Source organism: Nycticebus coucang, chromosome 4, assembly GCF_027406575.1.
Source record: "Nycticebus coucang isolate mNycCou1 chromosome 4, mNycCou1.pri, whole genome shotgun sequence".
Lineage (NCBI taxonomy): Eukaryota > Metazoa > Chordata > Mammalia > Primates > Lorisidae > Nycticebus > Nycticebus coucang.
This window is the reverse complement of record NC_069783.1, coordinates 24,547,688-24,567,223: the sequence shown is the minus strand read 5'-3', so window position 1 is coordinate 24,567,223 and position 19,536 is coordinate 24,547,688. Positions and strand designations below refer to the sequence as shown.

The 19,536-nt window shown below is 40.3% G+C and overlaps 1 protein-coding gene and 1 pseudogene across 1 annotated transcript in view; both read right to left on the bottom strand.

Moving 5' to 3' along the window:
• The window catches only part of SELENOI (selenoprotein I), a 56,137-nt gene that overhangs the window by 16,843 nt on the left and 19,758 nt on the right, over positions 1-19,536 (bottom strand). The window contains exons 2-6 of the mRNA XM_053588073.1: positions 18,812-18,880; positions 17,660-17,768; positions 14,823-14,897; positions 8,608-8,870; positions 6,939-7,047 (exon numbers count right to left, since the gene is read on the bottom strand). Of these exons, the coding sequence (XP_053444048.1) occupies positions 6,939-7,047; positions 8,608-8,870; positions 14,823-14,897; positions 17,660-17,768; positions 18,812-18,880 (625 nt within the window). The remainder of the gene's footprint in view (positions 1-6,938; positions 7,048-8,607; positions 8,871-14,822; positions 14,898-17,659; positions 17,769-18,811; positions 18,881-19,536) is intronic.
• Positions 11,786-13,614, bottom strand: LOC128583651 (programmed cell death protein 6-like; annotated as a pseudogene).

Sequence of the window (19,536 nt, the reverse complement as noted above, 5' to 3'; positions counted from 1 at the left end):
AGGTTTAATATACTTAATATATAAAGAGTTTCTAAAAATAAAGGAAATAGCCAACAACTCTACAGAAAAAAATAGCTAGAGAAATGTAAAGTATACAGAAAAAGAAATAAAAACAGTTCAACACTAGAAAACTTTATTTGTAATATGAAAATTCAAATTACACAATACAGATATTTCTTACCTATCAAATTGGCAAAAAGTTCAAAAGTCTGACAACATACTATGTTGGTGAAATTTTAAGTAAACAAGCACTTTCATACACTGATGGTGGAAAAACAAAATCACATAACCCGTATGAAGGGGAATATGAAAATGTTTAGTGAAACTACACACATTTTTCCTGTACTAGCACTTCTACTTATAGGGATCTCTTCCATAATACCCTGGCAAAAATATGAAAAGTACATATATAAGAATATTCACTGTGGCAATTTTTATAACAGTAAAAGACCGGAAATAACTCAAATATCTGCCAACGGGGGGGAGGACTAGTTCAACAAACTTTGGGAAAAGTACATCCACACAATGTGGCAATAGCATTGTAACTGTGTTTTTTTAAAGAGAAATTCTTGGCTCGGCTCCTATAGCTCAGGGACTAGGGCACTGGCCACATACACTGGGACTAGCGGGTTTGAACCCAGCCCAGGCCTGTCAAACAACAATGATAACTTCAACAAAACAACAGCCATGTTTTGTGGTGGAAGCCTGTAGTCCCAGCTACTTAGGAGGCTGAGGCAAGAGAATCGCTCAAGCCCAAGAGTTGGAGGTTTCTGTGAGCTGTGATGCCATAGCACTCTACAGAGGGTAATAGGCTGAGGCAAGAGAATCGCTTAAGCCCAAGAGTTGGAGGTTCCTGTGAGCTGTGATGCCATGGCACTCAACAGAGGGCAACACAGTGAGACTCTGTCTCAAAAATAAAATAAAATAAAAATAACAAAATAAATAAATAAATAAAGAGAAATTCTTATCATTTAGAGATACACAATGGAGTATTCATGAATGAAATAAAATGACATCTGAGATTTGCTTTAAAATAATCTAGGGAGGAGTATGCCAGTTACAACAGCCTAAAGAGGCAGTGAAATTCCTCTCACAAATTATTATTAAAAACCAGACAGGCCAGGGGCAGTGGCTCACATCTGTAATCCTAGCATTTGGGGAGGCCAAGGCAGGAGGATTGCTTCAGGAAAGGAGTTTAAGACCAGCCAGAGAAAGAACAAGACCCTGTCTCTACAAAAAATAGAAAAATTAGCTGGGTATGTTGGCACAGACGCCTGCAGTCCCAGTTAATTGTCTACAGTCCCAGCTACTCAGGAGGCTGAAGCAGAAAGACTGCTTGAGCCCAAGAGTTTAAGATTGCAGTGATCTATCATGATGTCCAGGTGACAGAGAAAGACCCTATCTCAAAAACAAAAAAAAATTTATATATATATATATATATAATTACTACCTGAAGCCAACAGAAAAAGGCGGGCAGAAATTACACTTGAAACACTGGGAACAACTCCAACTCTGTGGCTTGCCTACCCATACTTGTGGAGTTCAGAAAATTTCACCCCAATATATGATTCTGTGATATAAAGAGTATTTTGAGCCAGGCTCACACCTGTAATCCCAGCACTCTGGAAGGATGGATTGCTTGAGCTCAGGAGTTCAAGACCAGCCTGAGCAAGAGCGAGACCCTGTGGCACCAGTCACATACACCAGGGCAGGTAGGTTCAAACCCAGCCAGGGGCTAAATAACGATGACAACTACAACAAAAAAATAGCCAGGTGTTGTGACGGGTGCCTGTAGTCCCAGCAACTTGGGAGAGGCTTAGGCAAGAGAATTGCTTGAGCCTAAGAGTTTGAGGTTGCTGTGAGCTATGATGCCAGGGCGGGTTCATATCCAGCCCCGGCCAAAAACCGCAAAAAAATTAAAATAAAAAATTTCGTGGCACACCTATCTCCTCTAACAGCACACCAGTTGAAAATCACTGCTATATAGACACAACGGGGACTCCCCAGACACCAGGCTAAGAAAACAGCAGGTGAAAGCTAAAAATAACTAAACAGAGACATCAACTATTATATACGACAAAGGGACAGATTGCTCACTCTAAGTCCAACTAAATTAAATGCATATTAGAACAAAAACCCCATAAATCCTAAGAACAGAATAGATTCCAAAGTCTCTACAAATATTACCTACCTATGTCCAGTTAAACTTTCACCAAAATAGTCCTAGATATGTAAAGAAATTGGGAAAAAAGCAGTCCATAGAAACTGACTGTAAGTAGACCCAGATGTTAAAACTTAGCAGATAGAATATGAAACAGCTATTTTAAATGTTCAAAGAACTAAAGAAAAAAAAACAAAAACAAAGAACTAAAGGAAAATATGCCAATAATGAATGAACAGATAGAATCTCAACAGAGAAATGGAAAGTATAAAAAGAAAGAAATAGAAATTCTAGAGGTGAAAAGTACAATAACTTAAAGAAATAAAGGTCTGAAAAAGAGCAACTCAAGGTTTTTTGTTTTGTTTTGAGACAGAGTCTCACTTTGTTGCCCTCGGTAGAGTGCCAGGGAGACATAGCTCACAGCAACCTCAAATTCTTGGACTTCAATGATTCTCTTGCCTCAGCCTCCCAAGTAGCTGGGACTACAGGTGTCCGCCACAATGCCTGGCTATTTTTTGTTGTAGTTCTCTATCACAGTTTAGTAGGCCCGGGCCAGTTTCTAACCCACCAGCCCTGGTGTATGTGGCTGGTGCCCTAACCACTGAGCCAAGGCACCAAGGCAGCAGCTCAAGATTTTAACTGTTATCTCTTTAAACCCCCATACTACTGCTCCTTTGGAAATGAAAACCTACATTCCTTTCCCCAGGCCAGTAATCACAGGGGCAGAAAAATATTCTTTGCTATTTATTTTCTAGTATTTAAGATAAATACTTCAACAAAATTGTGCAAGGGTCACAAGATTGTCATCATAGGAGACAAAGTAAATAGCCCCAAGCCACAACATGTGATACCACCAGTCAATTAGACCTGAGCCCAACTGCTGAAAAAAAAAAACCTTTTAAAAAGTCCTGTTTTTCTACTGAAAAGACAGAATTGGCAGTCTTTTAAGACACTAATCTACCACCCTCCTTTGCCAGAAAATTAATAAACTTCTCTTTCCTTTTCCTCAAACCAGTTGTCCTTGTTCTTCATTCTCACTGATTCAGCCTTGGGGACAAGCACTGAACTTGCAGTAACAAGATGGGCCCAACGGCAGATTGGAGATGGCAGAAGAAAAAGAAATGAACTTAAAGATAGATGAGGCAGCACCCATAGCTCAGTGGTTAGGGTACCGGCCACATACACCCAGGCTGGCAGGTTCAAACCCGGCCCAGGCCAACTAAAACAATGACAACTACAACAAAAAAATAGCCTGGCATTGTGGTGGGCGCCTGTAGTCCCAGCTACTTAGGAGTCTAAGGCAAGAGAATTGCTTAAGCCCAAGAGTTTGAGGTTGCTATGAGCTGTGATGCCACAGCACTATCTAGGGCAACAGCTTGAGACTCTTGTCTCAAAAGAAAAAAAAATAGATGAGCAGAAATTATCTCCTACCAAAAATGGGAAAAAAGATTAAAGAAAACTTAATAAAGCCTCAGAAATTTTGTAAGATAATAAATATCAAACACATATAACATTCATGTAAATGGAGTCTTAGAAATAAAAAAAGGCCAAAAAAGGGCGGCACCTGTGGCTCAAGGAGTAGGGCACTGGTCCCATATGCCAGAGGTGGTGGGTTCAAACCCGGCCCCGGCCAAAAACCACCAAAAAAAAAAAAAGGCCAAAAAAAAAAATCTGAAGAAATAAACCGGCGGATAATTTCTAACACTTAGTCAGAAATATTAACTCACATATCCAATAGATTCAACAAGCTCAATTAATACCAAGCAGGACAAACACAAAGAAAATCACACCTAGTCACATAGTCAAACTTCTGAAAGCCAAAGATAAACAGAATCTCAAAACAAGAGAAATATAAAGCGCTGACAATGATGTATGAGCTGACTTAGAAACAATGGATAGCAGAGGACATTAGAATGACGTGTTCAAAATGATGAAAGAAAAAATTAAGGCAAAACCAATACATTTTCACATAAGTAAAAATAGAATGTATTGCTATCAGATCTGCACTACAAAAAACACTAGAGGAATTCCTTCAAACTTCTGGGAAAGAACACCATATTGTAATTCAGATAAACAAAAAGGAATGAAGTATAGCAGAAATGACAAATATGTGGGTAAGTGTAACAAACTATATATCATAAGACAACAAGGGGTTAGAATGTAGTGGTGCATTTCAGGCAAGATTGGCAAAGGTACTGAAAACTGTTGAAGCTGGATAATGGTAGACAGGGATTTATTATATAAAAGTAGAAATATTATAAAGAATATAGACGTTCACTTTTTTTCACAATAAAAAGGAAAAAGGAGGGGGAATCTTGCTTTCTAGCTTGGCAGCCTATCTGCTATACCCAAAGAGGACAACCCTACATAATAGCAAACAGAAGCCACTCTACCTACTTCTAACCTTATTATCATCCTTCTCCTCACTTAAGACTGGGGAACCTCCAGCCTCAAGGCCACAGTGGGCCTCCAGATCCCCAAGTATGGCTCCTAAACTGAATACAAACTTCATAGAACCCCTTTATTAAAAGGATGTGGTCTGGCTTGGCGCCTGCAGCACAGTGGTTACAGCACCAGACATAAGCACCAAGGCTGGTAGGTTCCAACCCAGCCCGGACCAGCTAAAACAACAATCACAACTGCAAAAGAAAAATGGCAGGGCATTCTGGCAGGCGCCTGTGGTCCCAGCTACTTAGGAGGCTGAGGCAAGAGAATCTCTTAAGCCCAAGAATCTGAGGTTGCTATGAGCTGTGACGCCATAGCACTCTACCTAGGACGACATATTAAGACTGTTTAAAAAAAAAAAAGATGTGGTCTGTGAAAAATTTAAATTCAGTCTTCAGTCTAAAGGCTGTGCTCAAGGATCCAGAAGGCCACATGATTCAGCCTTGGTTCCCCACCTCTTAATGCTTAAGTTCCTTTTATCCTTTTATTTATTTGTATCTGTTCAAATTTAGTACCAAGAAAGTTGATATATTTGTATAGAAACATAGGTTTTGGTTTTATTTCAGAAGGAAGAATTCAGATAAATTTATAAATTATAGGCAGTGCCTGCTGCTCAGTGGGTAGAGCACCAGCCATACACACTGAGGCTGGTGGTTCGAACCCGGCCCAGGCCTACCAAACAACAACAAGTGCAACAGAAAAACAGCTAGGCATCGTGGCAGGTGCCTGTAGTCCCAGCTACTTGGGAGGCTGAGGCAAGAGAATCACTTAAGCCCAAGAGTTTGAGGTTGCTGTGAGCTGTGACATCAAAGCACTCTAACAAGCGTTACATATTTTTTGAGACTCTGTCTCAAAAAAAAAAAAAGAAATTTATAAATTATATAGAAAATTATGTATTAAAAGTACCAGCTTAACAACAATCACTTGTCAGGGGATACTATGTTAACTTTAAATTTAACACTTAAGGGCTCGGCACCTATAGCTCAGCGGCTAGGGCACCAGTCACATACACTGGAGCTGGCAGGTTCGAATCCACACTGAGCCTGCCAAACAACAATGACAACTACAATGAGAAAATAGGCAGGCATGGGCAGCGCCTGTGGCTCAGTGAGTAGGGCACTTGCCCCATATACCGAGGGTGGTGGGTTCAAACCCAGCCCCGGCCAAACTGCAACAACAACTATCCAGGAGTTGTGGTGGGCACCTGTGGTCCCAGCTACTCAGGAGGCTGAGGCAAGAGAATCACCTAAGTCCAAGAACTGGAGGTTGCTATGAGCTATGACACCACAGCACTCTACCCAGGGTGATAAAGTGACACTTTGTCTCTAAAAAAAAAAAAAAAAAGCTGGGCATTGTGGCAGGCGCTTGTAGTCCCAGTTACTTAGGAGGCTGAGGCAAGAGAATCGCTTAAGCCTAAGAATTTGAGGTTGCTGTGAGCTGTGTCGCCACAGCACTCTACCCAGGGCAACAGCTTGAGATTCTGTCTCAAAAATAAATAAATAAATAAATGTAACACTTAAGTTTAAAACAAATGCAGCAAACCCGCCATGGGACAAGCTGATTCAATCAAAAGATTCGCTACGTGGTAGTAAAAGAAATATAACCTTTTCGAGGTAAATAAACAGGTACCATAATATGAACATTTGGTAGGTTACAAGGAGCTCCTAAAACATGTGCAATCCAAAGCCACAGAAAAAGACCCAAACCACTCGTCTTCTGAACAGTTTCTAAGTCTTACCTGATTCTCATTCTATTACCAAGGTTCATGAAACAGGATTGTTTTTTAGACAAGGGAACAGAGCACAGGACACAGTCCACAAGTATGCCTTTTTAGTTCTCCAAAGGTACTTAGTGCCATTCCTTGTGCCCCCAAATAACCACCCAGATTCAATTTCTTCTTTGCCTCCCTTCCATACCAGTAATGCTCTCCTGTACTTGGTCAAACTACCCTAAAGGCTAAAATCAAAAGGGAAATACTACCACTAGCAAAAACCTCTAACTACCATCAGTGAGATAAGAAGGAAGGTATCTAGAGAAATATAGACTTAATTTTAGAGTGGATATATTATAAAATAATCTCTATTTCATCTATTCTACTTCACACATACTAATAATCTCCAACTTTGAGATAAATATGAAATTTATACCAAATGTCCTCCCATCTAGTCTAGATTAATCTCAATAGTTACTTTACCAGGCTTGTGTGATCTATTTTGGTATTTCCCTCTGACAGGAAATCAGCTTGGTACAGAACAAAAAGACAAAATTTGTCCTAATTGACTTTTGATAACAAAGTGATGGTTAAAACAGGCTTCAACATGGAACTTCTTACCAATAATCATTGCAGTGAATAGGTCTCTATATAAGAAATTAAACAGGAAAGGTTCATACCAGGCCTCAACTCCCACAACCGCAGTCACTATGTAGACAAAAGAAATGGTCTGAAAGGAAAAGGCAGACAAAAAAATATAGTAGCATTAATAGCTAGAAAGATCAGAAATCAACAATTCTTTATGCAGCATTAAGTCTAATCAAACAGTTTTAGTAAAAGCAAGAAGTATGCTTAAATTTGGTATGTGGCTAGTCTCCTTACCTTTAAAAATGTTTCGTTAGCCAATAATGCTATAAAATAACTAACTTCTACACCAGTATTTTCAACTGGTATACTATGAGAGAATCTCAGGTGTACCACAAAAATTTTTCGAAACCATTAATTCAATTATTTTCAAAACAAGCTCAAAGCACAGCAAGTATATTATTTTTTTACTCTTTTTTTAAGCAACATAATTTAAATGTGCATGGAAGTTTAACTATAGGTTCAAGTGTACCATGAGATAAAAAGTTGAAAAACACATTTCTAGCAATTCATGGAGAACTTTAAAGGCATTTCAAAAGTTGGTTAAGTCGTAAGATAATTCAACTTGCCCACCAAACCACTTTCCTCAACAAACACATTCCAACTTCCAAATTCTTTACTGGAGGCTTAGGTGCAAACTGACAAAATAGCAACACAAAAAACTGGAATTCCAAAGCAGGGAGTTAATTGCAAGCCTATTAAATAAAGTAAGAGTAAAGAAATCTCTCCACTCACTAAAAATCTAGCAATGAAGACAAAAAGCCAACAATTTAATTACATATGCGCATCTCTCTTTATAAAATCAACGGTCCAAGGGAATACTTAATAACATTAAGACATAGTTAATTTTTTGGTATAATTATGGTATAATGGTATTGTAATACCATTATCACAATAATGGTATTGTGATTATCTTTTAAAAGAAGTCCTTATTATTTAGAAATAAAGTATTTATCACATAAGGAATTTCCTTCAAAAACAACAGAGATGAAGGCTGAGGGAGTATAAATATGAAATTAAACTGGCTACATGTTGCTATTTGGTAAAGCTAAGTAATGGCTACATAAGAGTTCTGGGCAGCGCCTGTGGCTCAAGGAGTAGGGCGCCGGCCCCATATACCGGAAGTGGTGGGTTCAAACCCAGCCCCGGCCAAAAACTGCAAAAAAAAAAAAAAAAAAAAGAGTTCATTATACTGGTCCAGGCATGGTGGCTCACCCCTGGAATTCTAGCACTCTGGGAGGCCCAGACAGGAGGCCCTGAGCTCATGGGTTTGAGACCAGCCTGAGCAAAAGTGAGATTCCATCTCTAAAAATAGCAGGGTGTTGCGGCAGGTGCCTGTAGTCCCAGCTACTTGGGAGGGTAAAGCAAGAGAATTGCTTGAGCCCAAAAGTTTGAGGTTGCTGTGAGCTATGATGCCAGAGCACTCTACCAAGTGTGACAAAGACACTGTCTCAAAAAATAAAAAGAGTTCATGATACTATACTCTCTACTTTTTTATATTTTTGACATTTCCATAAGTAAAAATAAAACAATTTAAAGCACACGTAAGTTCTAATCAAAAAAGCATGACAGTGAAGAAGAAATGACAAAAACTAACAAAAATATTATGGTAATGTTGAAAATTTAAGACAGAACACATACTTACCACCTGGCTAATGTCATATCCCCATGGCAGGAAAAGAATCCCTGTGTTATACTTTTCCCAGTGGGACAGGATGAAAGAAAACAAAACTACCCATAGCAAGAGATAAAGAACAAAAACACTGACACCAGTTGATCCTCGTCCAAAGATGGAATACACAGTCACAACAAAGTAAACACATGACCAACTATCTAGGCCATGGTCAAAAAGTTCCCCTAAGGGAGTGCTGGAATTGGTTCTACGAGCTTGTTTTCCATCCACACCATCTGCAACAAAAAATATATACCACAGAAAAGTTGAATATAGGTACCAGTATGGAGAAAGTCTTCTCTAATAAACTGGAAGAAAAAAACAAAACATACCACATACCACAGGAATGTTAAATATAGCTGCCAATCATCTTTATAAAGTTGAATCTAAAAATCAAAATGTTGTATCACTCTGAACAGAGTGTCAACTTGATTTGAGAAAGATGCATGCTAGCTGGATCCAATACTCAATTGGGTTGTTCTACTAGCTACAAATTCTTAAGCCTTCAGAGAACATTCAGTAGCTATTCATTATAATTTATCTAACCTCTTCTTGCTCCAGGATCCAAAAGTAATTTAGTTATAATATTTATTTCAGCTCGGCCACCGTAGCACAGTGGTTATGGCGCCAGCCACATATAGAGAAGTTGGTGGGTTCTGGGCAGCGCCTGTGGCTCAGTGAATAGGGCGCCAGCCCCATATACCGAGGGTGGCAGGTTTGAACCCAGCCCCAGCCAAACTGCAACAAAAAATAGCCAGTTGTAACAGAGGCCTGTAGTCCCAGCTACTCAGGAGGCTGAGGCAAGAGCTGGAGGTTGCTGTGAGCTGGGTTGCTGTGAGCTGTGACGCCATAGTACTCTACCGAGGGTGACAAAGTGAGACTCTTGTTTCTAAAAAAGAAGAAGTTGGTGGGTTCAAATCCAGCCCAGGCCAGCTAAAACAACAGTGACAACTGCAACAAAAATAGCCAGGCATTGTGGCAGGTGCCTGTAGTCCCAGTTATTTGTGAGGCTGAGGCAAAAGAATTGCTTAAGCCCAAGAGCTGGAGGTTGCTGTGAGCTGTCATGCCACAGCACTCTACCCAGGGTAACAAAGTAAGACTCTGTCTCAAAAAAAAAAAAAAAACCTATTTCATCATGTTTCAAATTATATTCACTTTGGTGTGGGCGGGGCAGAGGCAGGGTCTCACTATGTTGCCCAGACTGGTCTTGAACCCCTGGCCCCAAGTGATCTTCCTTCCTCAGACTCTCAAAGTACTGGGACGACAGGCGTGTAACACTGCACCCAGCCTCTAGTCGCTTCTCTACCATCGACTGCCTCCTTCACAATTTTAAGTGCTTTCACAAAATGTGCTTAGTAGATGCTCAAGCAAATATAAGAATTTATATTTGTGCAATGCATTATTCTTGGTGCTATAAAGATTGTAAGAATTTTGAAATAAATTTTGTGCTCTCAGAATATTTACAATTGAGAAAGGGACAAAACCATGATAAAGATATGGTATATGACAAACTACAAAAGAATACAGAAAGGAAAAGTTTCTCTTCAGCCTAAGATAGTCTAGAATGGCTTTTCAGGTAAGATGAAACATTAGCGGGGAACATAAAGAATGACTTGGATTCCAGTTGATAAGTGATAAAGGACTATACTGTTTCAAGAGGATGGAGTGTTATCAGCAAAAAACACCAAGATGGAAAAGCACAATGCGTGTTCTGGAAATGCCAAGTAGTTTAGTTTGACTAGAAACTAGTATGTGAAGAGGACAGTACTCATATAGAAAAAGGCTAGAAAGCCGGTATGAGCCAGTTGAAAAGTTTTAGTGAGTAGGAGGAGTTATTAAAGATACCTGAGTAGGGAAATGACAAAAATGAAAGCAATATAGGAAGAGTCACCAGAGTCAGTATGAATGACAGGCTAGAGAGAGGGACACACTTAGTAGGCTTAAACTGAGATGGAATGCCATGGGAATAAAAGGCTGGGGAAGATGTGAGAATGACAGAATACAGAAAAGGGTAAGATATAAGGCCTAAGGGACAGAGGGACAATCTCTAAGTTTCTAGTCCCAGTAACTAAGAGAGTGGTAGTATTAACAGAAAGAAGGAGGTCAGAAGTCTACTGGAAAAGACGCGGAGGGCAATTGTAGACGCTGAAATTGAAGTGTTGGCAGAATATCCACATGGTTATATCAAGCATCTCAATCCAAGGGTACTTACAATCAACTCAGTAGATATGGGCTAGATATAAACATGGGAATCATCTTAAGGAAAAATGTTAAGTGAAAATCAGGATTACCAAGGGAAAGAAGAGAAGAGAGAGTTAAGACTATGGCACAATGAAATTCCTTCATTCAGGAGCAGAAACAGAGGAGCCTGTTAGAGAAAGCCTGTCCCATTTAATTATAAAATTCCCCTCCCCCAAAGAAATAGCTTTGTTAACTAAGTACATAAGGATTAGGCTACTTGTAAAAACTCAGATTTAAGGAATTAAAATTCCTATAATTACTGTGCTTATTGTGCTTGCCATAGTATTATCTCCAGTGCCTAGCTCAGTCTGTGGCAAAAAGGGCCTTTATAAATATTGTTAAAGGAATTTATGAAAGGATGAATCCCAAACTCCTGTCCAAGTACCAGATCTCTGTTATATAAGGTTTGACAAAGTTTTGCCCTTAAGTAGCTAAAATATTTCCTAAAAGCAATCTCATTATTCACTGGGTTACCTAATTTCCTTTTTTTTTTTTTTAACAGTTAGATCATTTATAAATCACAGAAATTTACAACCTTCTAAATCAATTAGGATTTGTTCATATTATAAAATTTAATACCCTATCAGTAGACAGGACAATCTTTCTGAATTTTCATTAAAAAAGTCTCACAGGGGCTGGGCACAGTGGCTTACAGCTATAATCACAGCACTCGGGGAGGCAGAAGCAGGTGGATTGCCTAAGCTCATAGGTTCAAGACCAGCCTGAGCCAGAGCAAGACCTCGTCTCTAAAAATAGCTGACGCCTGTAGTCCCAGCTACTCGAGAGGCTGAGGCAAAAGAATTACTTGAGCCCAAGAGTTTGAGGTTGCTGTGAGCACTTTTCCAAGGGCAACAAAGTGAGACTTTGTCTCCAAACAAAAAAAGAGCCTCACAGGCTGAGCTGGAGAACATTCTAGAAGGTGTTCCCTGGACCCTTGGAGCTCCCAAGGAGCCAGCACATCTGACATAGTGAACATTGTGGTGAGGCCTGGAATGACGCTGCAAGAGGCTTGTTTCTTTGACCTGTTTGTTTTGAAAAGCTGAAAGCAGACCCCAAATTTGTACCACTTTATTGTTTATTCCAATGATACAATAAACTCCTTTATAAAAAAGGCACAAGAAAAGCCTTCTGTGCAAGTTCCATATTATTTTACAATTTCTATTGGCTAATAAAAGCATTTCCACTACAGAATTGGAGATACCTAGAAAAGCAAATGATGCATTGTTTTGCAAGCACAATACCCAAAACATTATTCCATTTCCTACATGGCACAAAGAAATAGTCACCACGGGCAGTGCCTGTGGCTCAAGAAGTAGGGTGCTGGCCCCATATACCAGAGATGGCAGGTTCAAAACCGACCCCAGCCAAAAAAAAAAAAAAAGAAATAGTCACCAAATCTAATGTTTGTATATAATGACATATCACAACTGCAAAAACATTAATCAACTTATCCACATATGTACAGCCAGGTCTCCACATGGTAAAATCTAAAGGAAAAACAGCATCTAACCACATCCACGTTCTGTTACAGGTAAAAGAGTTGGCATTTTGGGTCTGTAAGTTAAGTCATGTTTCTATTCACAATAGGCCAGCGTCATATAATACCAAAGACCATGGACAGATACCATTCATAATACACTTGAATCCAGCCATCTTGATCTGTGTCATAGCATCTGAATATATCCGTCAATCTCTGCAGCAAGATGTAGCCCTGAATGAAGTCGTCAAAGGCAATCTGCCCCTGGTCCTTGCCTGTCAAACTTCCAAATGATGATGTCGTGGAACTGGTCCAAGAGCCCATAGCCAAAACCTGAGAGAGCTTGCTCGAGCTTGTTCTTATCAATCATGCCAGAGTTGTCTCTATCGTAGGTACGGAAGACATTCTGCCAGTCTGTGATGTACTTCACTGAAGTTCACACCAGCTTTGTTCTCCCAGTCAAACATCAAGGTGATTGACCTGATAGTCACTGGGTTAAATGGAGTCCACGTGCCGTTGGATAGTGCTTGCTGGAGCTTGTTGTCCGATATCACACCACTCATATCTTTATCAACCCTCTGGAAGACGTTCCACAGGAAGCTCTGATCCGACAGCGCTGTGCCCGCAGTAGGGCTGAAGTGGCAGGAGTAGGAGGCCACGGGCCGAGGCACACAGCTGGGCCGCGCCCGCGGTAGGGCCGAAGTGGTAGGAGTAGGAGGCCACGGGCCGAGGCACACAGCTGGGCCGCGCCCGCGGTAGGGCCGAAGTGGTAGGAGTAGGAGGCCACGGGCCGAGGCACACAGCTGGGCCGCGCCCACGGTAGGGCCGAAGTGGTAGGAGTAGGAGGCCACGGGCCGAGGCACACAGCTGGGCCGCGCCCACGGTAGGGCCGAAGTGGTAGGAGTAGGAGGCCACGGGCCGAGGCACACAGCTGGGCCGCGCCCACGGTAGGGCCGAAGTGGTAGGAGTAGGAGGCCACGGGCCGAGGCACACAGCTGGGCCGCGCCCGTGGTAGGGCCGAAGTGGAAGGAGTAGGAGGCCACGGGCCGAGGCACACAGCTGGGCCGCGCCCGCGGTAGGGCCGAAGTGGTAGGAGTAGGAGGCCACAGGCCGAGGCACACAGCTGGGCCGCGCCCGCAGTAGGGCCAAAGTGGTAGGAGTAGGAGGCCACAGGCCGAGGCACACAGCTGGGCTGAGGCTCCAGCGGCAATGCTATTCTGCTGGGACAACTCCGTTTCCACTTTTGCCAGGGGCAGAGCCTGGCGCTATGCCAATAATTTCCTATTTTCAGTGTAACTCCTATGTAGTTATTGCAATACTGAATTTATGAACTATTAATTAGGTTTTTTATTTACTACTATTAGGTTTTATACATTTTCTCACCTAACCCATTCTAGCCACCCAAGTCTGAGGTCTAGACACATTTTTCAGGGGTTTTTTTCTTAAAAAAGTAATTCAGGACGTATACTATATATTATGAAACACTCCCCAAATAGGACCTAGGGCAGCATCCTTTAATCAAACACATTAACATTTTTGTAGCAAAACAGAAGAACAAGCACACTAACTAGTATAAAGATTATATATAAACTTCCTTATGTCAGTTCAAGACAGGTTTTGCAGCAAGTAGTTCATACTGGGCCAAGATTTCTGCCAGAAAATTGTGGACCTGAAACAACAAGTAGATAGTACAGCAAAAGGCTATAGTCCTTCACAACCAAATCCTTCAGCAGTTTCCCCAACATAAACATAAATGATGTCTTATTCCAAAGATTGGCAAATATATATATATATATATTTTTTTTTTTTTTTTGAGATAGAGTCTCACTATGTCGCCCTTGGTAAAGTGCCATGGTGTCATAGCTCACAGCAACCTCTAACTCCTGGGCTTAAGCGATTCTCTAGCCTCAGCCTCCCAAATAGCTGGGACCTATTAGTTGGTGGCACCCGCCACAACACCTGGCCGGCCCAGGCTGTGTTCGAAGCCACCAGCCTCAGTTTATGTAGCTAGTGCTGTAACCACTATGCTATGGGCACTGAGCCAGCAAATATCTTTTGTTTGAGCCAGCAAATATTTTTTGTTAAGCACCAGATGACAAATATTTTAAGCTTTGTGGGAGATGCGTTCTCTGTTACATCTACTTAACTGTGTCATTTAATGCAGAAAAGCCAACTACTGACAGTATGTAAAAGAGTAAGCATAGCTATGTTCCATTAAAATTTTACTTATAAAAATAGGTAATGAGGCAGATTTCGCTTGCAAATAGTTCTTATTTTGTGAATCCTAGCAATAAATGACAATATTTTTCATAGAGGAACTCAAAAACGTTTAGCAATTGGAATGGTATACTAATAAACCCTAGTTAAAAATATATTAAGAATAAGAGAAAATGTTACTATAATTTAGTGGGTGGCTCTCCTTGCTGATTCACTAGCCGCTGACTAAAATGAATATTTACCAATTTCTTACCTAGAGTGTAGGCTATAAAGTTGAGGATGCCCACTACAATCCAAACCCAATCAGGTACATGGTTGTGACCTGGTGCTGCAAAGGAAAACAACTAAGATTTTAATACAGTTTCATTAAGTACAATAGTTCTTAGCATACACTGCATGAGAAATGTTTCTATTTGTTAATCAGAGGTTAAACTACTTGACAATATATTTTGAATGCAGAACTAGGTAAATATTAATATAGAGTAGATCAGGAAATTCTGACAAAACCAAAAAAGTAACTTATCAGCGCCTCACGAACAGTAAGCCTTTATTTTGAACTTTTATAATTCATGACTGAGTGTTTATCTTTACTTGAAAATTACTTATGTGCCTAGAATGAAAAATAATATACTTTTGGAATTTAAAAAGTGATTGCATTAATCCTTATTGTTTCTGATTAAACTATAAACATGTACTGAGCCTTCATCCTATACTTTCTCACCATTATCAATTAGCTAAACCACCATATGATTTAGATAGATTACCTCAACTGGATGATTTGGGCATCAGAATCATACTGAAATGCCTAGACCTCACTTTCTTTTTTTTTTTTTTGTAGAGACCAAGTCTCACTCTATGGCCCTCGGTAGAGTGCCGTGGCCTCACACAGCTCACAGCAACCTCCAACTCCTGGGCCCAAGCGATTCTCCTGCCTCAGCCTCCCGAGTAGCTGGGACCACAGGCGCCCGCCACAACGCCCGGCTATCCTTTGGTTGCAGTTTGGCTGGGGCCGGGTTTGAACCCGTCACCCTCGGCATATGGGGCCGGCGCCCCACCGACTGAGCCACAGGCGCCGCCCTAGACCTCACTTTTTTAAGAATCAGAAAGTCTGGGTTCTAGATCTGGCCCTGTTATCAACCAACAGTGTGGCCTTAAATACACCACTTACCCTCTCCTGTCTTGCATCTCTTATACATGAGGAATAGACATTGGTATACTGGTCCTTTAATTTGGCAAAATAATTTGGGAAAATATATATAACATTTACATAGTCTTACTTCTCTTTATAGCTAAGTAATTAATCTTATTTAGAGTAGTCAAAACAATATTTCTAGTTACAAAGATACTTTTTAGGGTGTTGAGGATTAAAATATATACATATAAAAAAGAACACATTACCCAAATAATGCTAAATGAATTTTTTCTTTTCTTTTTTTTTGGAAACAGAGTCTCACTCTGTGCCCTGTGTTGAGTGGCATGGTATCATCATAGCTCATGGCAACCTCAAACTCCTGGGCTCAAGCGATCCTCCTGCCTCAGCCTCTCAAATAGCTAGAACTACAGACACCAGCCAGAACATTTAGCTAGTTTTTTTTCTACTTTTAGTAGAGACAGGGCCTCACTCTTCCTCAGGCTAGTTTTGAACTTCTGAGCTCAAGCAATCTGCCTGTCTTGGCCTCCCAGAGTGCTAGAATTATTGGCGTGAGCCACTGTGCCTGGCATCATGCTTAATGAAATTTAATCTTACTTATTATTCCTGTAGTACTTTATGATCTTCTCATGCTTCAGAGTTAACACTTAAGACTTCAATTGCCATTTTATTACTTGTACAGAATCTATGGCTAGGCTCACCCCCTGTAGCTTAGTGACTAAGGCACCAGCCACACATACTAGAGCTGGCGAGTTTGAACCCGGCCCAGGCCTGCCAAAACGAAAATGACAACTACAATAACAACAACAACAACAAAAAGAAACTAGTCAGGAGTTGTGGTGGGCACCTATAGTTGGGAGGCTGAGGCAAGAGAATCACTTGAGTCCAAGAGTTTGAGGTTGCTGTGAGCTATGACGCCACAACACTCTATAGAGGGTGACCAAAAAAAAAAAAAAAAATCATGTCTCCTACTATCCTTCCCTCAACCCCAATATACTTCTGATTCTTCTATGGCCTAGGGCACAAAGGGTAGGACTGCATAAAGACAGGAACAAGTATGAGAGAAGATGCGGGAGAGGGTGGAAGCAAGCTGAATGCTGGCTCCAAAAGCACCTTCTCTCACCCTCCCCCAATAAGAATCCAAACTTACCAACACATAATTAAGGTCTAAGGACCATTTTCAGAGGAAATTGGGAGTCATTAAAGGCCAAGTGGAGATGCTGAGCAGAGGGAAAAAATCAAATTTCCTTTAAAAGAAAGGGGATTTTTCTTCCATGACTGGAAAAGGGAAAGGGGAAGGGCAGTGCCTGTGGCTCAGTGGATAGGGCGCAGGCCCCATATACCAAGGAAGGCGGGTTAGAACCCGGCCCCAGCCAAACTGCAACAAAAAAATAGCTGGGCGTTGTGGTGGGCGCCTGTCGTCCCAGCTACTCGGGAGGCTGAGGCAAGAGAATGGCCTAAGCCCAGCAGTTGGAGGTTGCTGTGAGATGTGTGAGGCCCCGGCTCTCTACTGAGGACAATAGTGAGACTCTGTCTCTACAAAAAAAAAAAAAGAAGAAGAAGAAGAAGGAAAAGGGAAAGGATATTTCTGGAATTGCCAGGTATATTGAGTCCTGCTTATATTCATTTTCAGGCAAAGTTTCACGATCTTAATTTTCCATCTTCACATAAATCCAATTAATTCTTTGCCAAACCTCATTGCCTTTTTAGACAGCCTACCTATATTCAACAGGCAAAGTAGTGTTATATTTCTAGAACTTAATGGAAACATACATAAAACTGTGAAAACATAACTTAGCTTTTATATACAATTCTGACATCTTAAATACCAACATAACATCCAAAATTGAGACATATAGCATTTTAATAGAACCAGAAAATAACCAACCACATTTTCAATTTCAGACATTTTAAATTTCATATTAAAATAGTAATCTTACCTGAAGCATAAAAGTCAGGATCAAAGTATGCCATAAGTAGAAAATTAAATACAACCAGTAGAAAGCCAGAAAAAGTTATCAGATTGGGAGCCAGCCAAGTAGGAAATACCTATTTTTTCAAAAAAATTATAAAATAATTAAAGTATAGGAATATCTGTCCAATAGACACAACATGTAAATTTAATAATAAAATTTATAATTTTATAATTTAATAATAAGCTATAAACCTCAAACATTATATACAGGAGTTATATACATCAAAATAAAAACTATCTGGGCGGTGCCTGTGGCTCAGTGAGTAGGGGGACAGCGCCATAAACCTAGGGTGGCAGGTTCAAACCCGACCCCAGCCAAACTGTAACAAAAAATAGCAGGGCATTATGGCGGGCACCTGTAGTCCCAGCTACTTGGGAGGCTAAGGCAAGAGAATCACCTAAGCCCAAGAGCTGGAGGCTGCTGTGAGCTGTGATGCCACAGCACTCTACCGAGGGCGACAAAATAAAACTCTGTCTCTAAAAAATAAATAAATAAATAAAAAGCATCTAAAAAATTTAAAGAACTATAATCTGTTAGCATTTCTTTCTTCTTTCTGTCCTCTGTATTTTAAATAGCTCTATAATCAGTAAATTTTTATAATCATAACATTAAATGTGCTTTAGAGGCTTGGTGCCTGTAGCACAGTGGTTATGGCCCCATATACCTAGGGTAGTGGGTTTGAACCCAGCCCTGGCCAAACTACAATAAAATATAGTCAGGTTTTGTGGTGGGCGCCTATAGTCCCAGCTACTCTATTGGCTGAGGCAAAAGAACTGTTTAAGCCCAGCAGTTAGAGGTTGCTGTGAGCTATGATGCTACAGCACTCTACTAAGGGCAACATAGTAAAACTCTGTCTCAATAAATAAATAAATAAATAAATAAATAAAAATAATAATGAATCTGCTTTAGAAAATTTTTCAAGGCATTTTACAAAAATGATAAATCAGAGTATAAACTTATATTTCAATAAGGAGGTAAACCAAAACATCTGTGACTAAGGGAAGGGTAGTTTCTCTAACAATTATTAAACTGAGAGTTGCCAACTATAACACTTCATAAAATAGGTTTTAATATTTAAAACTTAAACAAAAAACACATGCCTATTAATTATCTTACCTTGACTATAGTGTTCCAAAAGGGATGCATGACATACAGAGAAAGCGGATTGGTATCTACAGCACTGTACTGTTGAGAAATGTAATAAAATATTCAGAGTTAATGCTTGCCTACTAGAAAATAGACCAGTATTTCTCAAATGAAAATACTACAAAAATAATCAGCAGAATATATCTATTCATATCATGTCCTTGTCTAAGTAACAAAACTGGAATAGCAATATAAATGGGGCAAAGACTGTCAACACAATGGGCCACAGGGAAGTCTAAAGAGCAACCCCAAACCATGGAATTAATCATACAGAGTTATTTCATTAGCACATTCTCATCCAGAGTCTAAATAACAGGATAATCACTGGCTCATCCTCCTCTCTTAATTGACTTTTGTATTACAGTGTTTCAGTACAGAAATTTATATTGCTTGCATGTTCTCACTTAAACAGAATCAGTAAAATGTACACTGCATGTCTTCAAACACTGACCACATACCTTCGCAATTTCCTTCATCCCTCTCAACTTTTAGGAATCTAGGTATTTTTCCCCTTGATCCCATTACTAATATGACCTTGGGCAAGTGACTTAACATCTCTGCCTTAGTTTCTTCACCTGAATAACAAGGGTGATAGCCCTATCTCAAAAACTGTGGCTCAGTGAGTAGGGCGCCAGCCCGATATGCCGAGGGTGGCAGGTTCAAACCCGGCCCCGGCCAAACTGAAACAAAAAAAA